General features: G+C 50.3%; 1 protein-coding gene across 1 annotated transcript in view; it reads right to left on the bottom strand.

Annotated features, from left to right (window-relative positions):
- LOC139227644 (A disintegrin and metalloproteinase with thrombospondin motifs 7-like) overlaps positions 1-24,529 on the bottom strand; it is a 182,576-nt gene that overhangs the window by 34,687 nt on the left and 123,360 nt on the right. Inside the window, exon 16 of the mRNA XM_070858560.1 lies at positions 19,916-20,057. Coding sequence (XP_070714661.1) covers positions 19,916-20,057 — 142 coding nt within the window. The remainder of the gene's footprint in view (positions 1-19,915; positions 20,058-24,529) is intronic.

The following is a 24,529-nucleotide window of genomic DNA, read 5'->3' as shown; positions in this document are numbered from 1 at the left end:
CAGGCTCGATGGGCCTTGTAGCCTACTCCTGCTCCTATTTCGTATGTAGTGCAGTTGAATGCAGGTGTGTGGGTCTTCCTCTGCTGGGAACGTGGGGCCTGTGGATCCGCTGATGGGTTACAGACAGACCTGTGAACGAAGTCAAGGGGTGAGAGGAGCTGGTTTTGGATGTTGACCATTATATAGCAGAGCGCTGAGCCCCAGAGGAGACTCAATGCGGAACGCGAAAGAGGGGCAGGCGTGCTAGCAGCGCGCTCTCCCCAAACAGAAACAGAGTGAACGATGAGGGTACAAGTGCCTCTCCAAGACGCCAATCGCCTTTGAATTCCCTCAGTTCAAAGGAACAGATCCTGAACCGCAATTACACCAGCACAGTCACTCCCCGCTGCTCGAACAATGCAGGGATTGTGCGTGAAAAATAAAAGGAATTCCTCAGTCTCCTTTCTCTCCGATCCTGGGCTTGTTAACAGCCTCAAAGATCTGTGGCTGTCACATGATGTCATCCAGCCTGGGTCCGTTTGCAACATGCAAAGGTCAAAGGTTGAAGCGTACCAGGCCCAGGTACTGTCAGAGGTCGAGTGTCGACAAGTCATGTCCGACCCGGGCAAATTAGAGCTTTGCGGACTCGATAAACGCTCTGTGATCATGATTTAAATTGGCAATCTGTCCATTGAAGAGATTCCATCACTCACGACCTCTGACCCATTGAAACTCGCTAATGAAAGTGCCGGGAGCCCTAAGAGTTTGAAGATTTGTTGATATACTTGGACAAGGAATGTCGAAGCAAATATCAAAGATGTCAGGGAAAAAAAACAGCCTTTCTGGAGTCTGCGTGTCAGAAAGAAGAGCACAAGTCAGACAAAGTCACAAGATTGCTAAACAATTACACACGAGGAAGGCCATTTGGCCCATTTACTTCAATCCCCCAGAGCGATCCTAACACCTCACACCCCTGCGCCATTGCACCATCCAATTGTTCCTTGTGTCAGCTGTGGCTCAGTGAGTCAGAAGGTCGTGGGTTCAAGTCCCACTCGGGCTGTGCGCAAATTGGCTACTGCGTTTCCTACATTACAGCAGTGACTAAACACCTGAAAAAGTACTTCATTGGCTGTAAATCACTTTGGGACGTGGTGAATGGCGCTGCATAAATCTCTTTGAAGCAATCAGCTGGTTAAAAAAAAGACTTGAATTTATATTTCACACAAGCAAGCTCCCACAGACAGCAATGTGATAATGACCAGATAATCTGTTTTTGTTATGTTGATTGAGGGATAAATATTGGCCCCAGGACACCAGGAATAACTCCCCTGCTCTTCTTCGAAATAGCACCATGGGATCTTTTACATCCACCTGAGAGAGCGGACAGGGTTTAACGTCTCATCCGAAAGATGGCACCTCCGACAGTGCAGCACTTCCTCAGCACTGCACTGGGAGTGTCAGCCTAGATTTTGTGCTCAAGTTCCTGGAGTGGGACTCGAACCTACAACCTTCTGACTCAGGCGAGAGTGCTGCCCACTGAGCCACGGCTGACATTTTAAGTTGCAGATTGTGGGAAGAAGGGGATAAATTTTACGGTTTGAAGCTTTGAGTATCGATCAAAATTAAATAACTCTGTTTTACATCAGTCCAGTATTTATTAACGAGTAAATGATAATGCTTAGCACGCCTGGTGCGGAGCTTGAGGTGGGAGAGGTGCAGTGTCTGGAATTCAGGCACTGGGATCATTAATCGATCGATAATCGATTGGGCCACAATCCGGGCAGGAGGACCTCCGTGTCCGAATTCCTGATACAGCAACAACAACAACTTGCATTTATATAGCGCCTTTCAGGTAGTAAAGCATCCCAAGGTGCTCCGGAGCATTATCAAACAAAATTTAACACCGAGTCACGTAAGGAGATATTAGGGCAGATAACTAAAAGCTTGGTCAAAGAGGTAGTTTTTAAGGAGTGTCTTGAAGGAGGAAAGACAGAGGCGGAGAGGTTTAGGCAGGGAGTTCCAGAGCTTGGGACCCAGGCAACAGAAGGCACGGCCACCGATGGTGGAGCAATTATTATCAGGGATGCTCAAGAGGGCAGAATTAGAGGAGCGCAGACATCTCGGGGGATTGTGGGGCTGGAGGAGATTACAGAGATAGGGAGGGGCGAGGCCATGGAGGGATTTGTAAACAAGGATGAGAATTTTAAAATCGAGGCTATGCTTAACCGGGAGCCAATGTAGGTCAGCGAGCACAGGGGGTGATGGGTGAGCGGGACTCGGTGCGAGTTAGGACACGGGGCAGCCGAGTGTTGGTTCAACTCTAGTTTACGTAGGGTAGGATGTGGGAGGCCAGCCAGGAGTGCATTGAAATAGTCAAGTCTAGAGGTAACAAAGGCATGGATGATACGTGTTCCCATCGTGAAAAGCCCCGAGTGGGAGAGCTAGATTGTTAAATTAACGCCTGTATTATAATTATTATCCCAGCACTCACCAATTGTTTCACAAAATACTAGGGAAAGAAATGATTTTGAAGCAAATAGATGCTGAAAGTCAAGCTTAAGACATGTTGTCGCAGCTTCCTGAGTGGGAACACAACACAACGCTAACATATTAAAACGCCCCAAGACTCCTTAGAGGAACGTCATCACTCAGATAAGGTTTTTGCCAAGCCTGTATTCATATACTCCAGCTGTTATGTATGCTTCTGTGAGTGTGCTCACAGGTTTGCATTGTGAGTGGCTTAGCCAGTCACGTGATGTTCACAAGACTCAATAAAACCCCAGCCAGTTGGGTTCGGGGGATCCAGAATGAGGTATGCAGTTGTGAGCCTAGTGGGTAAACTGGTAACGTGTAGTGTGATTGTTAAACCTTTATTAATAAACCAACTAGTTCTTAATAGCAATGTGTTGCTACAAATTCTTAAGCAAAGAACCCATGAAGCAAATACATTACATCAGCGAACTGCTGTCAAGATTTTTATGTTCTTCACAGCCTCACGCCAACATATCAGAGCAATCTTGTCTCTCTGTATGTTCCTGCTCCTCTGACTTCGGCACATAATCCATGCGGGCACTCCTAGTGCCAGTACTGAGGGAGTGCTGCACTGTCGGAGGTGCCGTCTTTCCAATGAGAGGCCCATCTGCCCTTCCAGGTGGATGGAAAAGACCTCACAGCCACTATTTCAAAGAGCATGGGGAGTTCTCCCCGGTATCTTGGGGTGAACATTTAACCCTCAACCAACATCGCTAAAAAAAAATGATCTGGTCATTATCACATTGCTTTTTGTGGGAGCTTGCTGTGCACAAATTGGCTGCACTTCAAAAAATACTTCAGTGGCTGCAAAGCGCTTTGGGACATCCTGAGGACATGAAAGGCGCTATATAAATGCAAGTCTTTCTTTTCTTTCTTACTGCCTGCCCTCCATTCCACCTGCTCCACCAGCAGTGGCCGTTCCTTCTGTCGCTGCCTATCTGGCCTCTGGGATTCTCTCCAAATGAACCTCTTTGCCGAATGTATCGCAGAAACCCAAAATCACAGAGCTTCCTGCATGGAGTATGTGTGTGTGAGTGAGTGAGTGAGTATGTGTGTGTGAGTGTATGTGAGTGAGTGAGTGAGTGAGTGTATGTGAGTGAGTGAGAGTGAGTGAGTGAATGAGAGAGTGTGAGTGAGTGAGTATGTGAGTGTGAGTGAGTGACTGTTAGTGTGTGTGTGTGTGTGAGTGAGTGAGTGTGAGTGTGTGTGTGAGAGTGTGTGTGTGTGAGTGAGTGACTGAGTGTATGTGTGTGAGTGTGTGTATGAGTGAGTGAGTGTGAGTGTGTGTGTGAGATTGTGTGTGAGTGAGTGAGTGCGTGTGTGTGTGAGAGTGTGTGTGAGAGTGAGTGCGTGTGTGTGTGTGAGAGTGAGTGAGTGCTTGTGTGTGTGTGAGTTAGTGAGTATGTGAGTGAGTGAGTGACTGTTAGTGTGTGTGTGAGAGTGTGTGTGTAAGTGAGTGAGTGAGTGTGAGGGGACGTACAGCAGGTTAAGTGCAGTTGAGAGCTGTCAAGAGGTTGAATGAGGTGATGGTGGAGCTCAGCGTGGAAAGCCAGCAAAGAGCAGCTCCGGAGAACCCCAATGGAGCTGTCGACAGCTGGGAGAGTCTGGAGTTCATGAGACGGAATTCCTTGGCACGTCTGAAGGTCAGCTGAGAATATTACTCCTTGGTTATACCGAGCGACCTTCCCTTTGCTCAGAAACACTAGTTCCTGCACGCCCTGTTTTGGAAAAGGGAATGTTTAGTTTCTCAGCTCAGTCCTGAGCACTGAATTACATAATGGCCCAGAAATCCCAACCTCCCCGGGATCCGTATGGGGTGTGTACAGGGTCCGTATGGGGTCCATATGGGGTGTGTACGGGGCCAGTACGGGGTGTGTAAGGGGGTGTGTGCGGAGTGTGTGTGGACCCGGGAAGGCATCGCAAAAGCGCTGAAAACCTGCTTTTCCGATCAGTCAAACTCCAGCTCGACCGATCCTCCGCATCTCGGGCACGAGGACATTTGCACGGGCAAGATTGGGGGATTTACCCATCTCTTGCCCAGCAAATGCCCTAAAAATTCTTGCGCCTGATAAAAGTATAGCCTACTTTTACAGGTGTAAGAGTTTTAAAACCAACAAATACATAATAAAATAAAATTAAAAATGTACATTTTTTGTTAAAAACCCTGCCCACGATGGTAAGTTTATTTTAAACCATAATTTTAAAAACTTTTTTAAAAATCGGAAAAACATTTCTGACATTTATTAACTTTAATTTCAATTAATTTTAATTATGTGAGGTGTGTTTTTTATTTTTTATTATGGTGTTTAGTATGGTTTTTTTCCTCATTAATAGCAATTAGAACGCGTAGATATGGAGTTCCCATTGCTATTAATGAGAAAGCTGTGGAATACTGTACCTGATTGGTTGAGCAGTCACACGTGACTGCACCGTCTCCGTGGGAACCTGGAGGACGGGAGCGCGCTCCGCAGCGCGGGAAGAGTAGGCCTCCCCACCGGAATCCCACGATCCTCCGGGACCACCAGGTACTTTCGTAACAATTCTCCAGTCGGAGGCATTCGTCCGAAACAAGCCCACAACCGGAATTTCAGGGCCATTAACCCGGTGTAAAAGGTTCCTTACACTGTCTTCTATAAACCTGAGGTCATCCAAAACTCGGCTGCCCCATGTCCTAACTCGCACTGAGTCCCACTCACCCATCACCCCCTGTGCTCGCTGCCCTGTGTCCTAACTCGCACCGTGTCCAGCTCGGCCATCACCCCCTGTGCTCGCTGCCCCGTGTCCTAACTCGCACCGAGTCCCGCTCACCCATCACCCCCTGTGCCCCGTGACCTATCTCACATCAAGTCCCGCTCACCCATCACCCACTGTGTTCACTGCCCCGTGTCCTAACTCGCACCGAGTCCCGCTCAACCATCACTCCCTGTGCTCGCTACCCCGTGTCCCAACTCGCACCGAGTCCCGCTCACCCATCACCCCCTGTGCTTGCTGCCCCATGTCCTAACTCGCATCGAGTCCCGCTCGACCATCACCCCCTGTGCCCCGTGACCTAACTCACACCAAGTCCCGCTCACCCATCACCCTCTGTGCTCACTGCCCCGTGTCCTAACTCGCACGAGTCCCGCTCACCCAAAAGCCCGTGTCCCGTGTCCTAACTCGCACCAAGTCCCGCTCACCCATCACCCCCTGTGCTCATTGCCCCGTGTCCTAACTTGCACCGAGTCCCGCTCACTTATCACCCCCATGATCGCTGCCCTGCGTCCTAACTCGCACCAAGTACCGTTCACCGTTCACCCATCACCCCCTGTGCTCGCTGCTCCGTGTCCTAACTCGCACCGAGTCCCGCTCACCCATCACCCCCTGTGCTCGCTGCCTCGTGTCCTAACTCACACCAAATCCCACTTACCCACCATCCCCTATGCTCGTTGCCCTGTGTCCTAACTCGCACCAAGTCCCGTTCACCCATCAACCCCTGTGCTCGCTGGCCCGTGTCCTAACTCGCACCGAGTCCCACTCACCCATCACCCCCTTTGCTCACTGCCCCGTATCCTAACTTGCACCGAGTCCCGCTCACTTATCACCACCATGATCGCTGGCCTGCGTCCTAACTCGCACCAAGTCCCATTCACCCATCACCCCCTGTGCACGCTGACCTAACTCGCACCGAGTCCCACTCACCCATCACCCCCTGTGCTCGCTGCCCTATGTCCTAACTTGCACCGAGTCCCGCTCACCCATCACCCCCTGTGCTCGCTGCCCCGTGTCCTAACTCGCACCGAGTCCCGCTCACCCATCACCCCCTGTGCTCGCTGCCCCGTGTCCTAACTCGCACCGAGTCCCGCTCACCCATCACCCTCACTGCCCCGTGTCCTAACTCGCACCGAGTCCTGCTCACCCATCACCCACTATGCTCGTTGACCTACATTGGCTCCTGGTCCTGCAACGCCTCAATTTCAAAATTCTCATCCTGGTTTTCAAATCCCTCCATGGCCTCGCCCCCTGTAATCTCGTACAATCCTCCAAGAGCTCTGCATTCCTACAATTCTGGCCTCTTGTGCAACCCTGAGTTCCTTTATCCCACCATTGGCGGCCGTACCTTTAGCTGCCTGGGCCCCAAGCTCTGGAATTCCCTCCCTAAACCTCTCTGTCTCTCTAACTCTCTCCTTTAAGACCTTCCTTAAAATCTGACGCAGAGCCACATAAGGAGATATTAGGATAGATGACCAAAAGCTTAGTCAATGGGATAGATTTTAAGGAGCGTCTTAAAGGAAAGAGATGTGGAGAGGTTCAGAGAGTGAATTCCAGAGTTTAGGGCCCAGGCAGCTGAAGGCACGGCTGCCAATGGTGGAGTGATGGAAATTGAGGATGCACAAGAGGGCAGAATTGGAGGAGTGCAGAGATCTCGGGGGCTGGAGGAGGTTACAGAGATAGGGAGGGGCAAGGCCATGGAGGGATTTGAAAGATGCACAGATGCAAAGTGATGTCTCAAAAGGGGTTTGTTTCCTCTAATCTCCTCGAATATGACTGTCTACAGACAATCAATTCAGTGGCCTCAGGGTTAACAGCAAGGAATTGTTATAAATCTTATTTTTTAATCATTACTGATAATAATTGTAATTCCTACTAAAGCACTGAAATCACAGCGCAGCTGGAAAATAGCTCTCTGCTCCAGCAATCATCCCACAAGGGTCCTACAGGGAGCGTGGAGCCAGATTGGGATATAAACCGTTCACAGGTCAGTGGGGCATCAAACAATTGTGATTCAATCAATAATATACCTTAAAGCTGCTGTCTCAATCTCAGAGTGCTCCTACTGCACCGATGTCGCAGCTTTCAATCTGCCGCCACGAAGAACTATCTGGTTTCTCTGAGTGACATTGCCCAACTTGGGGCTGTGGGGCCTCTGTCCAGTGAGGACTAAACCGAAACCAGCCAAAATCGTCTGCCCTCTTTGGTGTGTGTAAAAAAAATCCCACGGCACTATTGGAAGAAGAGCAAGGAGAGTTCCCCAAAATGTCTTGACCAATATTTATCCCTCAACGAGCACCATTTATCACACTGCTGTCTGTGGGAGCTTGCTGTGCGCAATTAGGCTCCCGCGTAACAACAGTGACCGCACTTCAAAAGTACTTCATTGGCTGTGAAGCGCTTTGGGACATCCTGAGGTCAGTGGAAGGCGCTATATAAATGTAAGCCTATCTGTTTCTTTCTTTCTCTCTGTCGTTCTGCCCTCTGTCTGCCAATGCAACGCTGGTATTGACCAGTTTATATCAAATTAAAGTCTCAGCCAAAGAACGGGCGAGAGGATCATCATCTGACCACATTTAGCATTTGTCCGGGAATATCTCCAGCGGGAATTTCTCGGCTTGTATGCCCAGTTCAAACGACGTCGCTGCGGTGCGGGCAGGAGCGACGATGACGGAGCTCTCAATCGCGCCTGGTGGTGTGGTGTTCGGAATGAGGAGATGGGTCTATTAGGGCAGGAAGAGGAGGGGATCGGCCTCATCCGTCACAGACATTACAGCACCTTCATTGAAGGGAAAGGAGCAGGTATTCAGCAAAGGCTGAAATTGGTCCGAGATTGCATCCGGTTGATGCCTCCCCAGTGTGTCGGTGCGCTCAGATGGATGTACAAGGGCTCAATAAACCTAAATTCCTCAGGAATCATACATGGCAAACACTCTGCATTCATTGCCCGTGTTCCTATGCTGAAGAAATACAGTATGTCTTTATGGAATATTTCTATTCCAACTGTGGCTCCTTCAATTCATAGAATGTACAGCACAGAAACAGGCCATTCAACCCAACAGGTCCGTGCCAGTGTTTATACTGCACACGAGCCTCCTCCCACCCCTCTTCATCATCGAATCATAGACATTTACAGCACGGAAGGAGGCCATTCAGCCCATCGTGTCTGCGCTGGCCGACAAAGAGCTATCCAGCCCAATCCCACTTTCCAGCTCTAAGTCCGTAGCCCTGTAGGTTACGGCACTTCAGGTGCACATCCAAGTACATTTTAAATGTGGGGAGGGTTTCTGCCTCTACCACCCTTTCAGGCAGCGAGTTCCAGACCCCCACCACCCTCTGGGTGAAAACATTTCTCCTCAAATCCCCTCTCAACATCCTACCAATTACTTTAAAGCTATGCCCCCTGGTTGTTGACTCCTCTGCTAAGGGAAATAGGTCCGTCCTATCCACTCTATCAAGGCCCCTCATAATTTTATACACCTCAATATGGTCTCCCCTCAGCCTCCTCTCACCCTATCCTTCTATCTTCCTATTCCTTTCTCCCTCGTGTTCTTATCTAGCTTCCTCTTAAATGCATATAAGAACATAAGAAATAGGAGCAAGAGTCGGCCATTTGGCCCCTCGAGCCTGCTCCGCCATTCAATATGATCATGGCGGATCTGATCATGGACTCAGCTCCACTTCCCTGCCCGCTCCCCATAACCCTTCATTCCCTTATCACTCAAAAATCTATCTCCGCCTTAAATATATTCAATGACCCAGCCTCCACAGCTCTCTGGGGCAGAGAATTCCACAGACTTACAACCCTCTGAGAGAAGAAATTTCTCCTCATCTCAGTTTTAAACGGGCGGCCCCTTATTCTAAGGCTATGTCCCCTAGTTTTAGTTTCCCATGTTATCTGTGCTATTCGCCTCAAGCACTCCCTGTGGTTGCAAGCTCCACTTTCTCACCGCTCTCTGGGTGAGGAAGTTCAGAACATGCACTTTCCCCGGTGCTGATTACTGCAGAGGCTGGGCGCATCACGTTCAGAATCTTCACTGAGTCAATGGAGACTGGAGTCGGCTAATCACAGTGCTGCTTCCTGTCCCCACAGCCTGCTCTATCATTTCCTGCCTCTTCCAACTAGACAATTGTGAGGCTTTGCCCGTGGGATAGAAATGATCTCTCTTTTCTTTTCCTCGAGTCTTGACACACCGTGGTGATGGGGGGTGGGGGGTTGCCGGGAGAAGGCTACACAGCGGGTAAGGGAGCTCTACAAATTCTGCTCCTGACAGGGGTCAGAAAGAGATGGGCATGATGGGACCATGTTGAGCTGCCCTCTCACTCTGGGTAACCTCTTGTTGGCCGGCACAGATGCGATGCTAAGTACTGCAGGGAATCGAATACGGCCAGGGTGATCTCCTGGACTAGTTTTGATCACCTGGATGAGTCGGAGAAGAATTTTCCCAGATTTCTTTCCCCCCAAATTGGCCTGGGTTTTTATCTGTTTTCTGCCTCTCCCGGGAGATCACGTGGCTCCGGTTGGGGTGTAGAATGTTTCAGTATAAGGGGTGTCACAGTTGTGTGGGGCGGCCTGGTTGGGCTGGGTGCTCTTTACCTGTCCGCCATTGTTCATTGGTTTATATGTAACCTTCAGGGCTGCTGACCGAGGGCCGTGCGGCCAAAATGGCCTCCTTCTGCCCTGTAGATTTCTATGTTTCACCCCACCTCCTGCCTGACGGGGAAGCGACTGCCAGGGTCATGCTCTCACTGTGTGAGGAACAGTTCAGAGGTCATTCCCTCCACCCCACGTCAGTAGAATCAGTTCAGTGTCAGCCGTAGCTCAGTTCTTGTGCGTTCCGCGCCGCACTCCCGACACTTGAGCACTTGTGAGCGGGAGATTGACCCGCGGGAGCGGGGCTGCCGGTCCGTGCCACTGACAGCTTTCCCCGGCGGGAAGCGGTGTGTGCCTGGGCGGCACGTCTGCCCTTAAAGGGGAAGGCGCGCTGTCGGCGCCTCCATTTTATTTTATTTGTCGGTCAACTTCGAGGCCGGCCCAACAATAAGAACATAAGAAATAGGAGCAGGAGTAGGCCATTTGGCCCCTCGAGCCTGCTCCGCCATTTAATAAGATCATGGCTGATCCGGTCCACTTCCCTGCCCGCTCCCTATAACCCCTTATTGGTTAAGAAACTGTCTGTCTCTGTCTTAAATTTATTCAATGACCCAGCCTCCACAGCTCTCTGAGGCAGCGAATTCCACAAATTTACAACCCTCTGAGAGAAGAAATTCCTCCTCATCTCAGTTTTAAATGGGTGGCCCCTTATTCTAAGATTATGCCCCCTAGTTCTAGTCTCCCCCATCAGTGGAAACATCCTCTCTGCATCCACCGTATACATTTCGATAAGATCACCTCTCATTCTTCTGAATTCCAATGAGTATAGGCCCAACCTACTCAACCTTTCCTCATGTCAGCCCCCCTCATCCCCGGAATCAACCTAGTGAACCTTCTCTGAACTGTCTCCAAAGCAAGTATATCCTTTCGTAAATATGGAAACCAAAACTGTACGCAGTATTCCAGGTGTGGCCTCACCAATACCCTGTATAGCTGTAGCAAGACTTCCCTGCTTTTATACTGCATCCTCTTTGCAATAAAGGCCAAGATTCCATTGGCCTTCCTGATCATTGCTGTACCTGCGTACTATCCTTTTGTGTTTCATGCACAAGTACCCCCAGGTCCCGCTGTACTGCAGCACTTTGCAATTTTTCTCCATTTAAATAATAACTTGCTCTTCGATGCTTCCACCCACAATGGTGGCCACGATTTCGGCTGGGCTGCCAACAGGCTGCTCAGCACCCCCTCTTTGGTGCCAGGTCGCTGGCCCGGCTGAAACCCTCCCTGGTGGCCCGATGAGCCCAAGTAAACCCAATGCAGAGCTCGCAGTGACCGAAGGGGAGGGATGTTGCGACATGGCAGCGCAACGTGACGACTCGTTGGGGCGTCCGACCCAACCGAAGGGCACTTCGCCCCTCAGTACCGCCCCGACCGGAAATAGACGACAAAGAGCCGAATATCGGCACGAGATCCGCCCCCTGGAACTTCAACATCGGTAAGTGCTCTTACTCTCCAGCCCCGTAACGTAGGCAACGTGGCAGTCAATTAGCGCACAGCAAGCTCCCACAAATAGCAATGTGATAATGGCCAGATAATCTGTTTTAGTGATGTCGATTGAGGGGTAAATATTGGCCCTGGGACACCGGGGAGAACTCCCCTGCTCTGCCCTCTCAGGTGGACATCCTACAGCACTATTTTGAAGAAGATGGGGCCTCGGTTTAACGTCTCATCTGAAAGACGGCCCTCCGACAGTGCGGACTCCCTCAGCGCATGGTGATTGAGGGATAAATATTGGCCGGGATACCGGGGATAATGTCCCCTGCTCTTCTTCGAATACTGGCCGTCGGATCTTCTCTGTCCACCCGAGAGGGTGTAGGGCAACTCCAGTTTAATAAAGTGACGTACCCACATCCAAGCAATGGGCTAAGGGTGAAAATGAGCTCAGGTTTAACACATGGGCTGAGGGATGATGCTACCACACCCTAACCACAGCTACAGGTCATTCAGGTTCCCGGGCCTGCGGAGGCTGTCGTTCAACAATTGGCACGGGGAAGCGTGTCACACTGCTGATAGAAAGAGACTTTAGACTAGAAATTCGTTAGCGCCCGCTGTGAGGCGGTGACTGCGCGGGGCGCTAACTTTACAGGATATTTCCCGCCTCAAAGTGCAATATTCAGTTGTACCGCCCCAAGAGGCGGGTGGAGCACTAAGAGAAGCGTTGCACAATCCTCTCGGGGCGCTAAAGGCCCATCGTGGGGCGAGAGCGCTTCTCGCGTTGAGGCACTCAGATATTGGTATCCCGGCGCCTAAAGCAGAGACAAGGTCGGCCATGTGAAACCTGCCAGACGGGAGCGGGGTTCCACAGGGAGGGAAGTAAAGTGTTAAAACTGTGACTCTCGACACAGATACCTGTCCATGCCCCGCGATATCGCCTCGGGATCCTCTGTGCACCGCCAGCTTCCCGCTGTCGGGAGCGGCGCCAGGCGCTACGGCAGGCCCAAGCAGCCAATCTCGGGAACGCGTCGCGAAGGGGGCGTGGCACGCGCGTGCTGTCACCCAGTGGGCGGCGCTAGAGTGCGCAGTGCTAAATGACAGCGCTGCCGCTAAACTGCCGGTGACGTTCGCGGCGGGCTGTCACGGCACTGCGCGTGGGCGGGAGGCGTCTAGCGGCCTGTTAGCACCCCTCTCTGGCGCTAATGGCACTAAAGAACCAAATTCCCCCTCCCCCCCACAGACGGTTTTACGCAGATGCACTTGCTGTCACGTGACTCTGAAGGAACGATCCCCAGCTTCCCACAATCCCGCTCTCCTGTACTTGCCGCTCATCAATTGCTGCCTCGCCCAATATCCCAATGTGTGTGGGACCCAACAAACGTAGGCACTTGGTGCCAGAGGAAAAACAAACGTTGGAGATAGTTCACAGCAACTGGAGGTCGGAGGGTGAGCGTGGGCAACGGCTTTGAATTGTACACCACGAGGGTCACGACCTGAGTGTGCGTAACTTGGCACCGAGCTCCGATCTGAGGCAAAATGTACCTTATACACACGGGACCAAGAGCTGTTTGAGCCGGGAGTCACTGTGAGTCCATTTGGCAGCTCTCGGCCTCCAAACCATTTAAAATTAATCACGACCAAAAGCCAAGAGCCAGGGGAAAGTTGGAGACCAGCTGATGCGCTCTCCCACTGACTTCTGATGGCTCTGATTACTCTGACAGCTCAACTAGCTCGTGCTGAGTCAAGGTAAAGGTATGTAACTCGGGAGCCAGAAACACAGAGCATCACATTGAGGGCAGTGCTCCTAGAGATTGACTCCTAACTCGCTCCAACTCTTTACAGTGCTGTCTATCAGCTCAGGCGATGGATGTGTGAGGCTGCACAGTGACAGCCTCGTCCCCTCTCTCTCTCTGTAACCCCCTCCAGACCCCCACCCCTCCCTATCTCTATAACCAACTCCAGCCCCTACACCCCTTCCTATCTCTGTAATCCCCTCCAGCCCCTGCACCCCTCCCTATCTCTGTAACCTCCTCCAGCCTCCACAACCCTCCCTCTCTCTGTAACCCCCTCCAGCCTCGCCCCTCCCTATCTCTGTAACCCCCTCCAGCCCTACACCTCTCCCTATCTCTGTAACCTCTTCCAGCCCTACACCCCTCTCTATCTCTGTAACCTCCTCCAGCCCCTACACCCTTCCCTATCTCTGTAACCTCCTCAAGCCCCTACACCCCTCCCTATCTCTGTAACCTCCTCCAGCCCCTACATCCCTCCCTATCTCTGTAACCTCCTCCAGCCCCTACACCCCTCACTATCTCTGTAACCTCCTCCAGCCCCTATATCCCTCACTATCTCTGTAACCTCCTCGAGCCCCTACACCCCTCCCTATCTCTGTAACCCCCTCCAGCCCCACACCCCTCACTATCTCTGTAACCTCCTCCAGCCCCTGCAATCCTCCCTATCTCTGTAACCTCCTCCAGCCCTACACCCCTCCCTATCTCTGTAATCTCCTCCAGCCCCACACCCCTCACTATCTCTGTAACCCCCTCCAGCCCCACAACCCTCCCTATCTCTGTAACCCCTTCCAGCCCCTACATCCCTCCCTATCTCTGTAACCCCTTCCAGCCCCACAATCCTCGCAGATTTCCGCGCTCTTCCCAACTCTAACCTTTTGCGCATCCTTGATTATAATCGCTCCACCATTGGCGGCCGTGCCTTCAGCTGCCTGGACTCTAAACTCTGGAATTACCTCCCTAGACCTCTTTCTACCAATATTCCCATTAAGCTATGCAGCTGCGTGGCCCACCGGCTTTTAAATGGGAAAAAACGCGTATGCACGGAATTTAGAATGAGCTGCGGAATCCCTTAAAGGGGCCGTGCACCCAACAAATTAAAGGGAATATTGGTCTCCAACTCCCTCTCCTCCTTTAAGATGCACCTCAAAACCTACCTCTTTTACGAAGCTTTTGATCACCTGTGCTAACATCACCTTATGTGGCTCGGTGTCAAATTATGTTTGAAAGCAACAACAACTTGTATTTATATAGCGCCTTTAACATAGTGAAATGTCCCAAGGCGCTTCACAGGAGTAGTATGCGACAAATAATTTGACACCGAGTCACATAAGGAGAAATTAGGGCAGGTGATGGTCAAAGAGGGAGGTTTTAAGGAGAGTCTTGAAGGAGCAAAGGGAGGTAGAGAGGCGGAGAGGTTTAGGGAGGGAGTTCCAGAGCTTGGGGCCCAGGCAGCTGAAGGCACGCCACCGATGGTGGAGCGATTATAATCAGGGATGCTCAAGGGCAGAATTAGAGGAGCACAGACATCTCGGGGGGTTGTGGGGCTGGAGGAGATTACAGAGATAGGGAGGGGTGAGGGCCATGGAGGGATTTGAAAACAAGGATGAGAATTTTGAAATTGAGGCGTTGTTTAACCGGGAGCCAATGTAGGTCAGCGAGCTCAGGGGGAGAAGTACTCCTGTGAAGTGCCTTGGGACGCTTCACTACATTAAAGGTGCTATAGAAATGCAACTTCTTGTTGTCGAATGAAGCAGAAAACTGATCCCCTCCATTTTAACTCCTGCTCTGTCTGGTGGGGGGTGATAGAATTCGACAGCATCAAGCTTGTAGGGCAGCTGAACTAGGTATCAATGGGGGATCTATCTCTACAGTGAAATTCCTTCACGACGTCTCTCTCGGGAGTTGTACAGTATCATTGCCAGCTCCATTTCTGCATTGTATTAAGTTCCCTTACACCACTCGCCAATCTTGATGCGAAGAGGTGATCGGGATGCCACACAGCCGACCACACACAGCCATAACAAGTGAGCCATTGTGCCCCCAATCCTCGGGGAACCTGAGCTCGTGGGTCCTTTGCTCAATACGGCTTCAGTGCACACAGGGTCAGGCTGGAAATCTCAGGCCTGAGGGCCGGGAAACCAATCCAGCAGCCGGAGGGACTCAATGGAAGAAGGATCGGATAACACAATTGATCAGCGACGGGACGACAATAATCCTGTGGTAAGTGTGCGGGCAGCCCGAGCGCTGGATTTTTGATTTGTTGCCGCCTCTGTTTTCGCTCCGGAGGGGTGGTAATGGCGGTGGAAAGCATTTCCGGGCGGGCGGCCAGCTTCTAGTGCCCCATCGGGACATTCGGTGCGGGGTTTGTGGAGGGGGGGGGGGGGGCGCGGAGCAGTAGCGCCCGGGAGCGGCGAGCCGGTACACAATGCCCCCTGGTTGCGACACCGCCTCGAGATTTGGCTTGCGCCCGATCCAGCGCCCCCTAGTGGGAAAGCCTGGGCCAGCTGGCTGTCGGAGCTGTAGCGGCCGCAGTGAGGGAAGGAATGTCGCCCTGAGGTGAGTGTGATTGGTTTGTATTTTTGCGATTTATGGCGATGTGGTGTCAGTAATGTATTGGGAGTGTTTTTGGTGGAGTTTTTTCCCAGATTTCTTTGTCCCCAGGGAAGCCTCTCTCAGGGTGCTCCGAGGCCGGCTGTTTAGCCCGGGAGTTCCAGTCGCTCAGCCGGCCTAGCGCCCTGAGAGAGGTGTGCAACGCCTCCCTTCGCGCTCCGCCCCACACTCAGGGCCAGGCTGCTGAATTTTGTGGCTGGAGACGCAAACCATTTGCCCGGCGCAACATTTACCTCCTGGCCCGGGTTAACGCCACAACAGAGGCCCGACCGAACTTCTCCCCCTGAATGTTTGCTCTCCTGAAAGCATCTTGCTTGTGCTGTTGATGCAATGAGTTGCTATTCTTTAAAATTTAATTCCGGTTTTCTGATTTACTTGGCAAATTTTGTTAGAAAAAAATAACGGTTAAAATGGAAACTGTGACTAAATCTTGCAGTCAGGAAATTCTGATTGATCAACACATGGAACATCCGGGGGGAAAAACCCCTGGGATCATTTAAGAATGAGTGACGGGGAATAGCTGGAAGGATGATATTTTTCCCGGGATGTGGGTGTCGCTGGCAAGGCCGGCATTTATTGCCCATCCCTAATGGGCAAGTGGTGAGCCACCTTCTTGAACTGCTGCAGTCCGTGTGGTGAAGGTGCTCCCACAGTGCTGTTAGGGAGGGAGTTCCAGGATTTTGATCCCAGCGACGATGAAGGAACGGCGATATATTTCCAAGTCAGGCTGGTGTGTGACTTGGAGGGGAACGTGGAGGTGGTGGTGTCCCCATGCGCCTGCTGCCCTTGTCCTTCTAGGTGGTAGAGGTCATGGGTTTGGGAGGTGCTGCTGAAGAAGCCTTGGCGAGTTGCTGCAGTGCATCCTGTAGATGGTGCACACTGCAGCCACGGTGCGCCGGTGGTGGAGGGAGTGAGTGTTGAAGGTGGTGGATGGGGTGCCAATCAAGCGGCTGCTTTGTTCTGGATGGTGTCGCGCTTCTTGAGTGTTCATAAGAACATAAGAACATAAGAATGAGAAACAGGAGTAGGCCATCTAGCCCCTCGAGCCTGCTCTGCCATTCAACAAGATCATGGCTGATCTGGCCGTGGACTCAGCTCCACTTACCCGCCCGCTCCCCATAACCCTTAATTCCCTTATTGGTTAAAAATCTATCTATCTGTGACTTGAATACATTCAATGAGCTAGCCTCAACTGCTTCCTTGGGCAGAGAATTCCACAGATTCACAACCCTCTGGGAGAAGAAATTCCTTCTCAACTCGGTTTTAAATTTTCTCCCCCGTATTTTGAGGCTGTGCCCCCTAGTTCTAGTCTCCCCGATCAGTGGAAACAACCTCTCTGCCTCTATCTTGTCTATCCCTTTCATTATTTTAAATGTTTCTATAAGATCACCCCTCATTCTTCTGAACTCCAACGACCAAAGACCCAGTCTACTCAATCTATCATCATAAGGTAACCCCCTCATCTCCAGAATCAGCCTAGTGAATCGTCTCTGTACCCCTTCCAAAGCTGGTATATCCTTCCTTAAGTAAGGTGACCAAAACTGTACACAGTACTCCAGGTGCGGCCTTACCAATACCCTATACAGTTGCAGCAGGACCTCCCTGCTTTTGTACTCCATCCCTCTCGCAATGAAGGCCAACATTCCATTCGCCTTCCTGATTACCTGCTGCACCTGCAAACTAACTTTTTGGGATTCATGTACAAGGACCCCCAGGTCCCTCTGCACCGCAGCATGTTGTAATTTCTCCCCATTCAAATAATATTCCCTTTTACTGTTTTTTTTCCCAAGGTGGATGACCTCACATTTTCCGACATTGTATTCCATCTGCCAAACCTTAGCCCATTCGCTTAACCTATCTAAATCTCTTTGCAGCCTCTCTGTGTCCTCTACACAACCTGCTTTCCCACTAATCTTTGTGTCATCTGCAAATTTTGTTACACTACACTCCGTCCCCTCTTCCAGGTCATCTATGTTCATATATTCAAAAAGGAGTTAGATGTAGTCCTTACTAGTAGGGGAGTCAAGGGGTATGGCGAGAAAGCAGGAATGGGGTACTGAAGTTGCATGTTCAGCCATGAACTCATTGAATGGCGGTGCAGGCTCGAAGGGCTGAATGGCCTACTCCTGCACCTATTTTCTGTGTTTCTATGTTTCTATGTATATTGTAAACAGTTGTGGTCCCAGCACCGATCCCTGTGGCACACCACTAACCACCGATTTCCAACCCGAAAAGGACCCATTTATCCCGACTCTCTGCTTTCTGTTAGCCAGCCAATTCTCTATCCATGCTAATACATTTCCTCTGACTCCGCGTACCTTTATCTTCTGCAATAACCTTTTGTGTGGCACCTTATCGAATGCCATTTGGAAATCTAAATACACCATATCCATCGGTACACCTCTATCCACCATGCTCGCTATATCCTCAAAGAATTCCAGTAAATTAGTTAAACATGATTTCCCCTTCATGAATCCATGTTGCGTCTGCTTGACTGCACTATTCCTATCTAGATGTCCCGTTATTTCTTCCTTAATGATAGCTTCAAGCATTGGCGTTGGAGCTGCAATCATCCAGGCAAGTGGCGAGTATTTTGACTTTGCGGAGTCAGGAGGTGAGCCACTCATTGAAAAACCTTCCTCATCTTTATCTATCTCATGATGGCAGAAAAAAATACCATGGTGTGAATGTATTGGGACTTGTCTGCCAGTAAGTGTCTGAGCAATCACCTTAACCGTGTGCTGAGACACTTGGTAGCAAGTAAAGTGCCTGCATGCCCCGCTGTTCGTTATAGGCTGACTCTCACTAGACACGATGTGAAGACTATATTTAGTTTTTGCTGAAACTGTTCCTATCGTTATATTAGCGGGGGATGGATAAAAATCGGAAGTCCCGCCGAGCCAGTTCCTTTAATCTGTTGCAATCTGCGTCAATCTGTTCCCTCTTGGACTCTACCCAATCCAGTCTGAGTAAAGGTTCTGCAAAGTTCCTCCCTGTCCCCTCCATCCCAAAGTAAAACTCCACAACAGCTGTTTAACTTCATACCCAACATTTCAGACCCGTTGCCTTCCTTGGCTTGACTCTAAACTCTACGCACCAAATCACGGACTCTTGCCTCTGAACTGCTTCCGTTGCTTCTGTATTTCCCTGCGTTTCTTTGATGTTGTTCCTGTACACGTCCCAGTGTAAGAACAGGAAAAGGGGGAACAACGACCCTCTTTAACACAGGTGAGGCGGATTCCGTTCACACTGCGCCGGACATCTGGGGGCCAAAATTCCTCTTCTAATGAAAACCGATTGAACGCCTTTATTTTTTCCATAACAAATGACCCACTGAACGCAATTACCGAACAACAGCTTTAACTACATTTTTGTTTGTATTAAAAAAAAACACAGCCCCTCTGCAGAAGGTCATAGGTTCAAGCCCTACTCCAGAGACTTGAGCGCATAATCTAGGCTGACACTCCCTGCACAGTGCTGAGGGAGCGCTGCACTGTTGGAGGTGTTGTCTTTCAGATGAGGCGATAAACCGAGTGGGTGGGTGTAAAAGATCCAATGGCATTATTCGAAGAAGAGAAGGGGCCAATATTTATCCCTCAACCAGCATCACTAAAACAGATGTACTGGTCATTATCACATTGTTGTTTGTGGGAGCTTGCTGTGTGCAAATTGGCTGCCGCGTTTCCCACATTACAACAGTGACTACACTCCAAAAGTACTTCATTGGCTGTAAAGCGCTTTGGGATGTCCGGTGGTCGTGAAAGGCAGCACCTCCCAAACCCGCGACCTCTACCGCCTAGAAGGACAAGGGCAGCAGGCGCATGGGAACACCATCACCTCCACGTTCCCCTCCCAGTCACACACCATCCTGACTTGGAAATATATCGGCCGTTTCTTCATCGTCGCTGGGTCACAATCCTGCAGTTCCCTCCCTAACAGCACTGTGGGAGCACCTTCACCACACGGACTGCAGCGGTTCAAGAAGCTGGCTCACCACCATCTTCTCAAGGGGCGATTAGGGATGGGCAATAAATGCCGGCCTTGTCGGCGATGCCCACATCCCGGGAACCAATAACAAAAATAAATGCGAGTTCTTTCTGCTTTTGGGCCAGGCGCCAGAGTGCGGAGTGAGCAGGGGTTTATTTGGGGGAAATGCTGAGGTCCTTACCGCCCCCGCAGGTCGCGGTGCACTCCGTCCACAGCCCGAAACGCCAGAAGAACTCCGGCGGCTGAATTTCATTCTCGTGATCCAGGTCCCGTCGGACGGTGTATTCAAACCGCACCCCGGGGTTCGTCTCCTGAAACAGCAGCTGTTAAAAAATAAACACCAAAAAAACCACATCAATATTTCCAACGGCAAACCTTGTGTTTGTTTTTTTTTAAAACATAAATCGATAAACCGATGGGACAGGAAAATCTGGTGACTTCGGCTGCAAGTGTTGCCCTTAATGATGCATCAGTGGGAACATAAGCACTGCACTGATGGAGGGGCAGTACTGAGGGAGTGCTGCACTGTCGGAGGGGCAGTACTGAGGGAGCGCCGCACTGTCGGAGGGGCAGTGCTGAGGGAGCGCCGCACTGTCGGAGGGGCAGTACTGAGGGAGCGCCGCACTGTCGGAGGGGCAGTGCTGAGGGAGCGCCGCACTGTCGGAGGGGCAGTACTGAGGGAGCGCTGTACTGTCTGAGGGGCAGTACTGACGGAGTGCCGCACTGTCTGAGGGGCAGTACTGAGGGAGCGCCGCACTGTCGGAGGGGCAGTACTGAGAGAGCGCCGCACTGTCTGAGGAGCAGTACTGAGGGAGTGCTGCACTGTCGGAGTGGCATTACTGAGGGAGAGCCGCACTGTTGGAGGGGCAGTACTGAGGGAGCGCCGCACTGTCTGAGGGGCAGTACTGAGGGAGAGCCGCACTGTTGGAGGGGCAGTACTGAGGGAGCGCTGCACTGTCGGTGGGGCTGCCTTCAAAATAAGATGTTAAACTGAAATCCCGTTTGCTTTCTCAGCTGGATGAAAAAGATCCCACGACACTATTTCGAAGAAGTGCAGGGGAGTTATCCCCAGTGTCCTGACCGTCATAATAATCATTGCATAATGTGGTCATGATCACATTGTTGTTTGTGGGAGCTTGCTGTGCGCAAATTGACTGCTGCGTTTCCTTCATAATACAATGACTACACTTCAAAAAGTACTTGATTGGCTAGAAAGCAGTTTGGGATGTCCTGAGGCTGTGAAAGGTGCTATATAAATGCAAGTCCAATCTTTCCTACAAAATGGGCAAGTCAGTCTGCAGATAGAATTTGAAAGCTGCTTTATGAAGTTGTTTTCAACCATTAAAAACATTTTTGTCAAATGGCTGATTGTCCATAGTCTATTTCTGTCAGTCCGCGGCTGTGCGGATGTAGATATGTATAGAGAGATGTGACAAATGACTTGAACCACTCAGCACATAATGTTCTCTCGCAAAACTGGCCGTTCCTTGGAGTCTTTTCATTGGAGAAATACTCTCCAATACTCTGTGGGATAAAGTAACTGAAGACTTGGGAAATGTGCAGGAATAGAAATTGTTTAAAATGGGTTCCAAGATTGGAGGCAAAGCCAGTACACATTGGATGCAAGTCATCCCATTGCGAAGTCGGAAAGCTCCGTGCCCGTTTTATGTACAATATATCTTTTAAATTCAGGTTGACGTTCTGGGGTAGACTCAACTATCCCATGTTCCCAGTTACATTAGAAAGGGGTTTCGGGGGCTAGAGAATTTGCGTGACAATGTCATAGCCCAACCTCCTGTGCTCTCTTCGAGTACAGCTGCCCATGTCCCATCTTGCACCAAGTCCCGCTCACCCCCCACTCTCTGTGCTCGCTGCCCCGTGTGCTAACGCGCACCGAGTCCCGCTCACCCATCACCCCCTGTGCTAACTCACACCAAGTCCCGCTCGCCCATCACCCCCTATGCTCGCTGCCCCGTGTCCTAACTCGCACCGAGTCCTGCTCACCCATCACCCCCTGTGCTCGCTGACCTACATTGGCTCCCGGTCCTGCAAAGCCTTGATTTTAATATTCTCATCCTTATTTTCAAATCCCTCCATGGCCTTGCCCATCCCTATCTCTGTAATCTCCTCCAGCCCCACAACCCCCCGAGATGTCTGCGTTCCTAATTCTGCCCTCCTGAGCATCCCTGATTAAAATCGCTCCACCATTGGTGGCCGTGCCTTCAGCTGCCTGGGCCCCAAGCTCTGGAACTCCCTGCCTAAACCTCTCTGCCTCTCTTGCCTCCTTTAAGACGCTCCTTAAACCTACCTCTTTGTCCAAGCTTTTGGTCACCTGCCCTAATTACTCCTTATGCGGCTCGGTGTCAAACTTTTTGTCTCATAATACTCCTGTGAAGCGCCATGGGACGTTTCACTACGTGAAAGGCGCTATATAAATACAAGTTGTTGTTGTTATGGATGACTTGATCGAGTTCTACAAAGCCTGGCAAAGAGACTCAAAGTTCTAAATTCAGCTCCTGGCTCGTGCTGAGGTAGATGACCTCAGCTGGACAGTGGTTGGGAGAAGAGAGAAACAAAGTGAATAATTCCCCTCTGCAGATTGATAACCAGTGACTCATGCCTGTGTTGGACTTTGCTTCAGAACAGCATTGGGTTGGCAATGATGCTTTCTACAGTTGAATAGCCTCTTTGTCTTGTTTGGGGCGGGGGGGGGGGGGGAGGAGGGGCAGTCACATATGAAAACTTTCCCCTTGAGTTAGGAGGGCTGTTAGCGCCCGTGGAACCCATGCTCTAAATCAGTTGATTGAGGAGACAAAGAAAGTTGAGCCAAAACACATAAAGCTCTGTAATATGTTCAAACATCACATTGGACAACAATTTACATACACCGCTGGGTATCAGCCCCAGAAAGAGCCAACAGTGAGTGTTTCGATAACACTTGGCAACGTCTGAAGTGCACATGTTGCTCCTCGCTCCCACTCTTAGTCAAAGGCAAGGGACCATATTCAACATGAGCAGATCTCCCTACAGCTTCCACAGTGGCAGAATATGCATTTATACACAGGGCATAGCATAAGAAATCAGAGCAGGAGTTTGCCATGCGGGCCCTCGAGCCTGTTCCGCCATTCAATAAAATCACGGCTGATCTTCTACCTCGACTGGCGAGTGTCTCACCTGACTCCTCAAAAGCCTTTCCCCCATCTACAAGGCACAAGTCAGGAGTGTGATGGAATACTCTTCACTTGCCTGGATGAGTGCAGCTCCAACAACACTCAAGAAGCTCAACAGATTTTTTTTTGTTTGGAAAGGGTATTAAGGGTTACGGAACCAAGGCAGGTAGATGGAGTTAAAGATACAGATCAGCTGTGATCTAATTGAACAGTAGAACAGGCTCGAGCGGCAGAATAGCCTCCTCCTGTTCCTTAGCTAACCAGATCCAGGAAAATAACTCGCTTCCTGGGATTTTATAACTTTTTATTTGGTGCATTGTAATATTGAGAGAAATAGCATTATCTATCTATAATATCTTAAAAAATTTACATCTGTGGGCACTTTCTGTTAACTGTTTCCACTATAAATTTCTGCGTCCACATTTTACAATACAAATTTCCTAAGTAAACAGGTCACGCTGTAATTACACACTCCCACCTGGGGTGGTGCTGCAGCATCACCATTAGCAGGAGAGTGTAATCACAGCATGAGAAGCTGGCAGAGGCAGTTTGCATTATCATTGAATGGTAATATATTAAATTTATGTCACGCACTCCTTATTGGGGCATCACTATTTCGGGACACACAGTCACGCGCACAGCTGCGCATTTCCACCATTAGGTGGAGCTTCACGAGCTGCAGATCCCACTGCCGAAACTTACAGCAGCACTGATGCAGGCTGAGGGAATTTGCTTTGTCCTGACTTTCCATGACCGATACCACAGAAAATTCACCAACCCACACTAATAAACTTACTGAAAGATCAGAAGCAGCTCAGTTTCTTCAATATTAGCTCTAACGTCAACATTCATCCGTTTTTAATCAAAACCTGTTGTAATAGTTTAATTCTGCTCGGCCCGTTGTCATCCAAGAACCTCTGCCGGAAGTGCATGTGTTTCGACACCAGATGAGAACAAGAATCAAGCTTGGCGGTGGTGCCACCCACAGTCAAATAGTGCACGGTATAGGCTCACACGTGAAGCGCAGACACTTGGACGAGCTGTCGGAAACTGCCTGGCAGCCTATTGTAATCCTACTCAAGCACCTTCAGGAGAGCAGCTCCCTGTTTTTAGTTAGTTTATGAACTATTACAGATTTAATGAAAAACTTTGTGCTCTGATGTTCAGGGTTCTTGAGACCTCAGCTTTGAAAAGGACCATCGCGCATTCAATGGCACTGTATATACAAGCCTACACCACAAGGTCTCCCGCCTACACTCATGTTCCTTCACTATCAACAAGCTCTTGCTCCTGTTTTATCTCTGTGCTTCAGACTTGCTGTTCTGAACATAATACCGAGCCCACCCTCCCCCGCAATCAACACAGGCCTCAAGGTTTATGTCTCGAACAGGACTCTCCATTGCCAGAAAGAAAAACAAAGTTGGTATTTACATATGTCGCAGGAACATCTCACAGAGCTTTGCACGCACTGAATTAGCCGGCAGAACAATGTCTATTGTGTAGGCTATCCACCGTACAGCAAGATCCCAGTCCAGCCCAGCCTCATGAGACAAATGGTTTCCCGCTCTCTGCTGTCGATGCCGGGTCCCAAGTATAATAAAGCATATGTGATCTTCACAAATAAA

Source organism: Pristiophorus japonicus, chromosome 17 (genome assembly GCF_044704955.1).
Source record: "Pristiophorus japonicus isolate sPriJap1 chromosome 17, sPriJap1.hap1, whole genome shotgun sequence".
Classification (NCBI taxonomy): Eukaryota; Metazoa; Chordata; class Chondrichthyes; family Pristiophoridae; genus Pristiophorus; species Pristiophorus japonicus.
The sequence above is the reverse complement of the archived record's forward strand: the minus strand, read 5'-3'. Positions and strand labels throughout refer to the sequence as shown.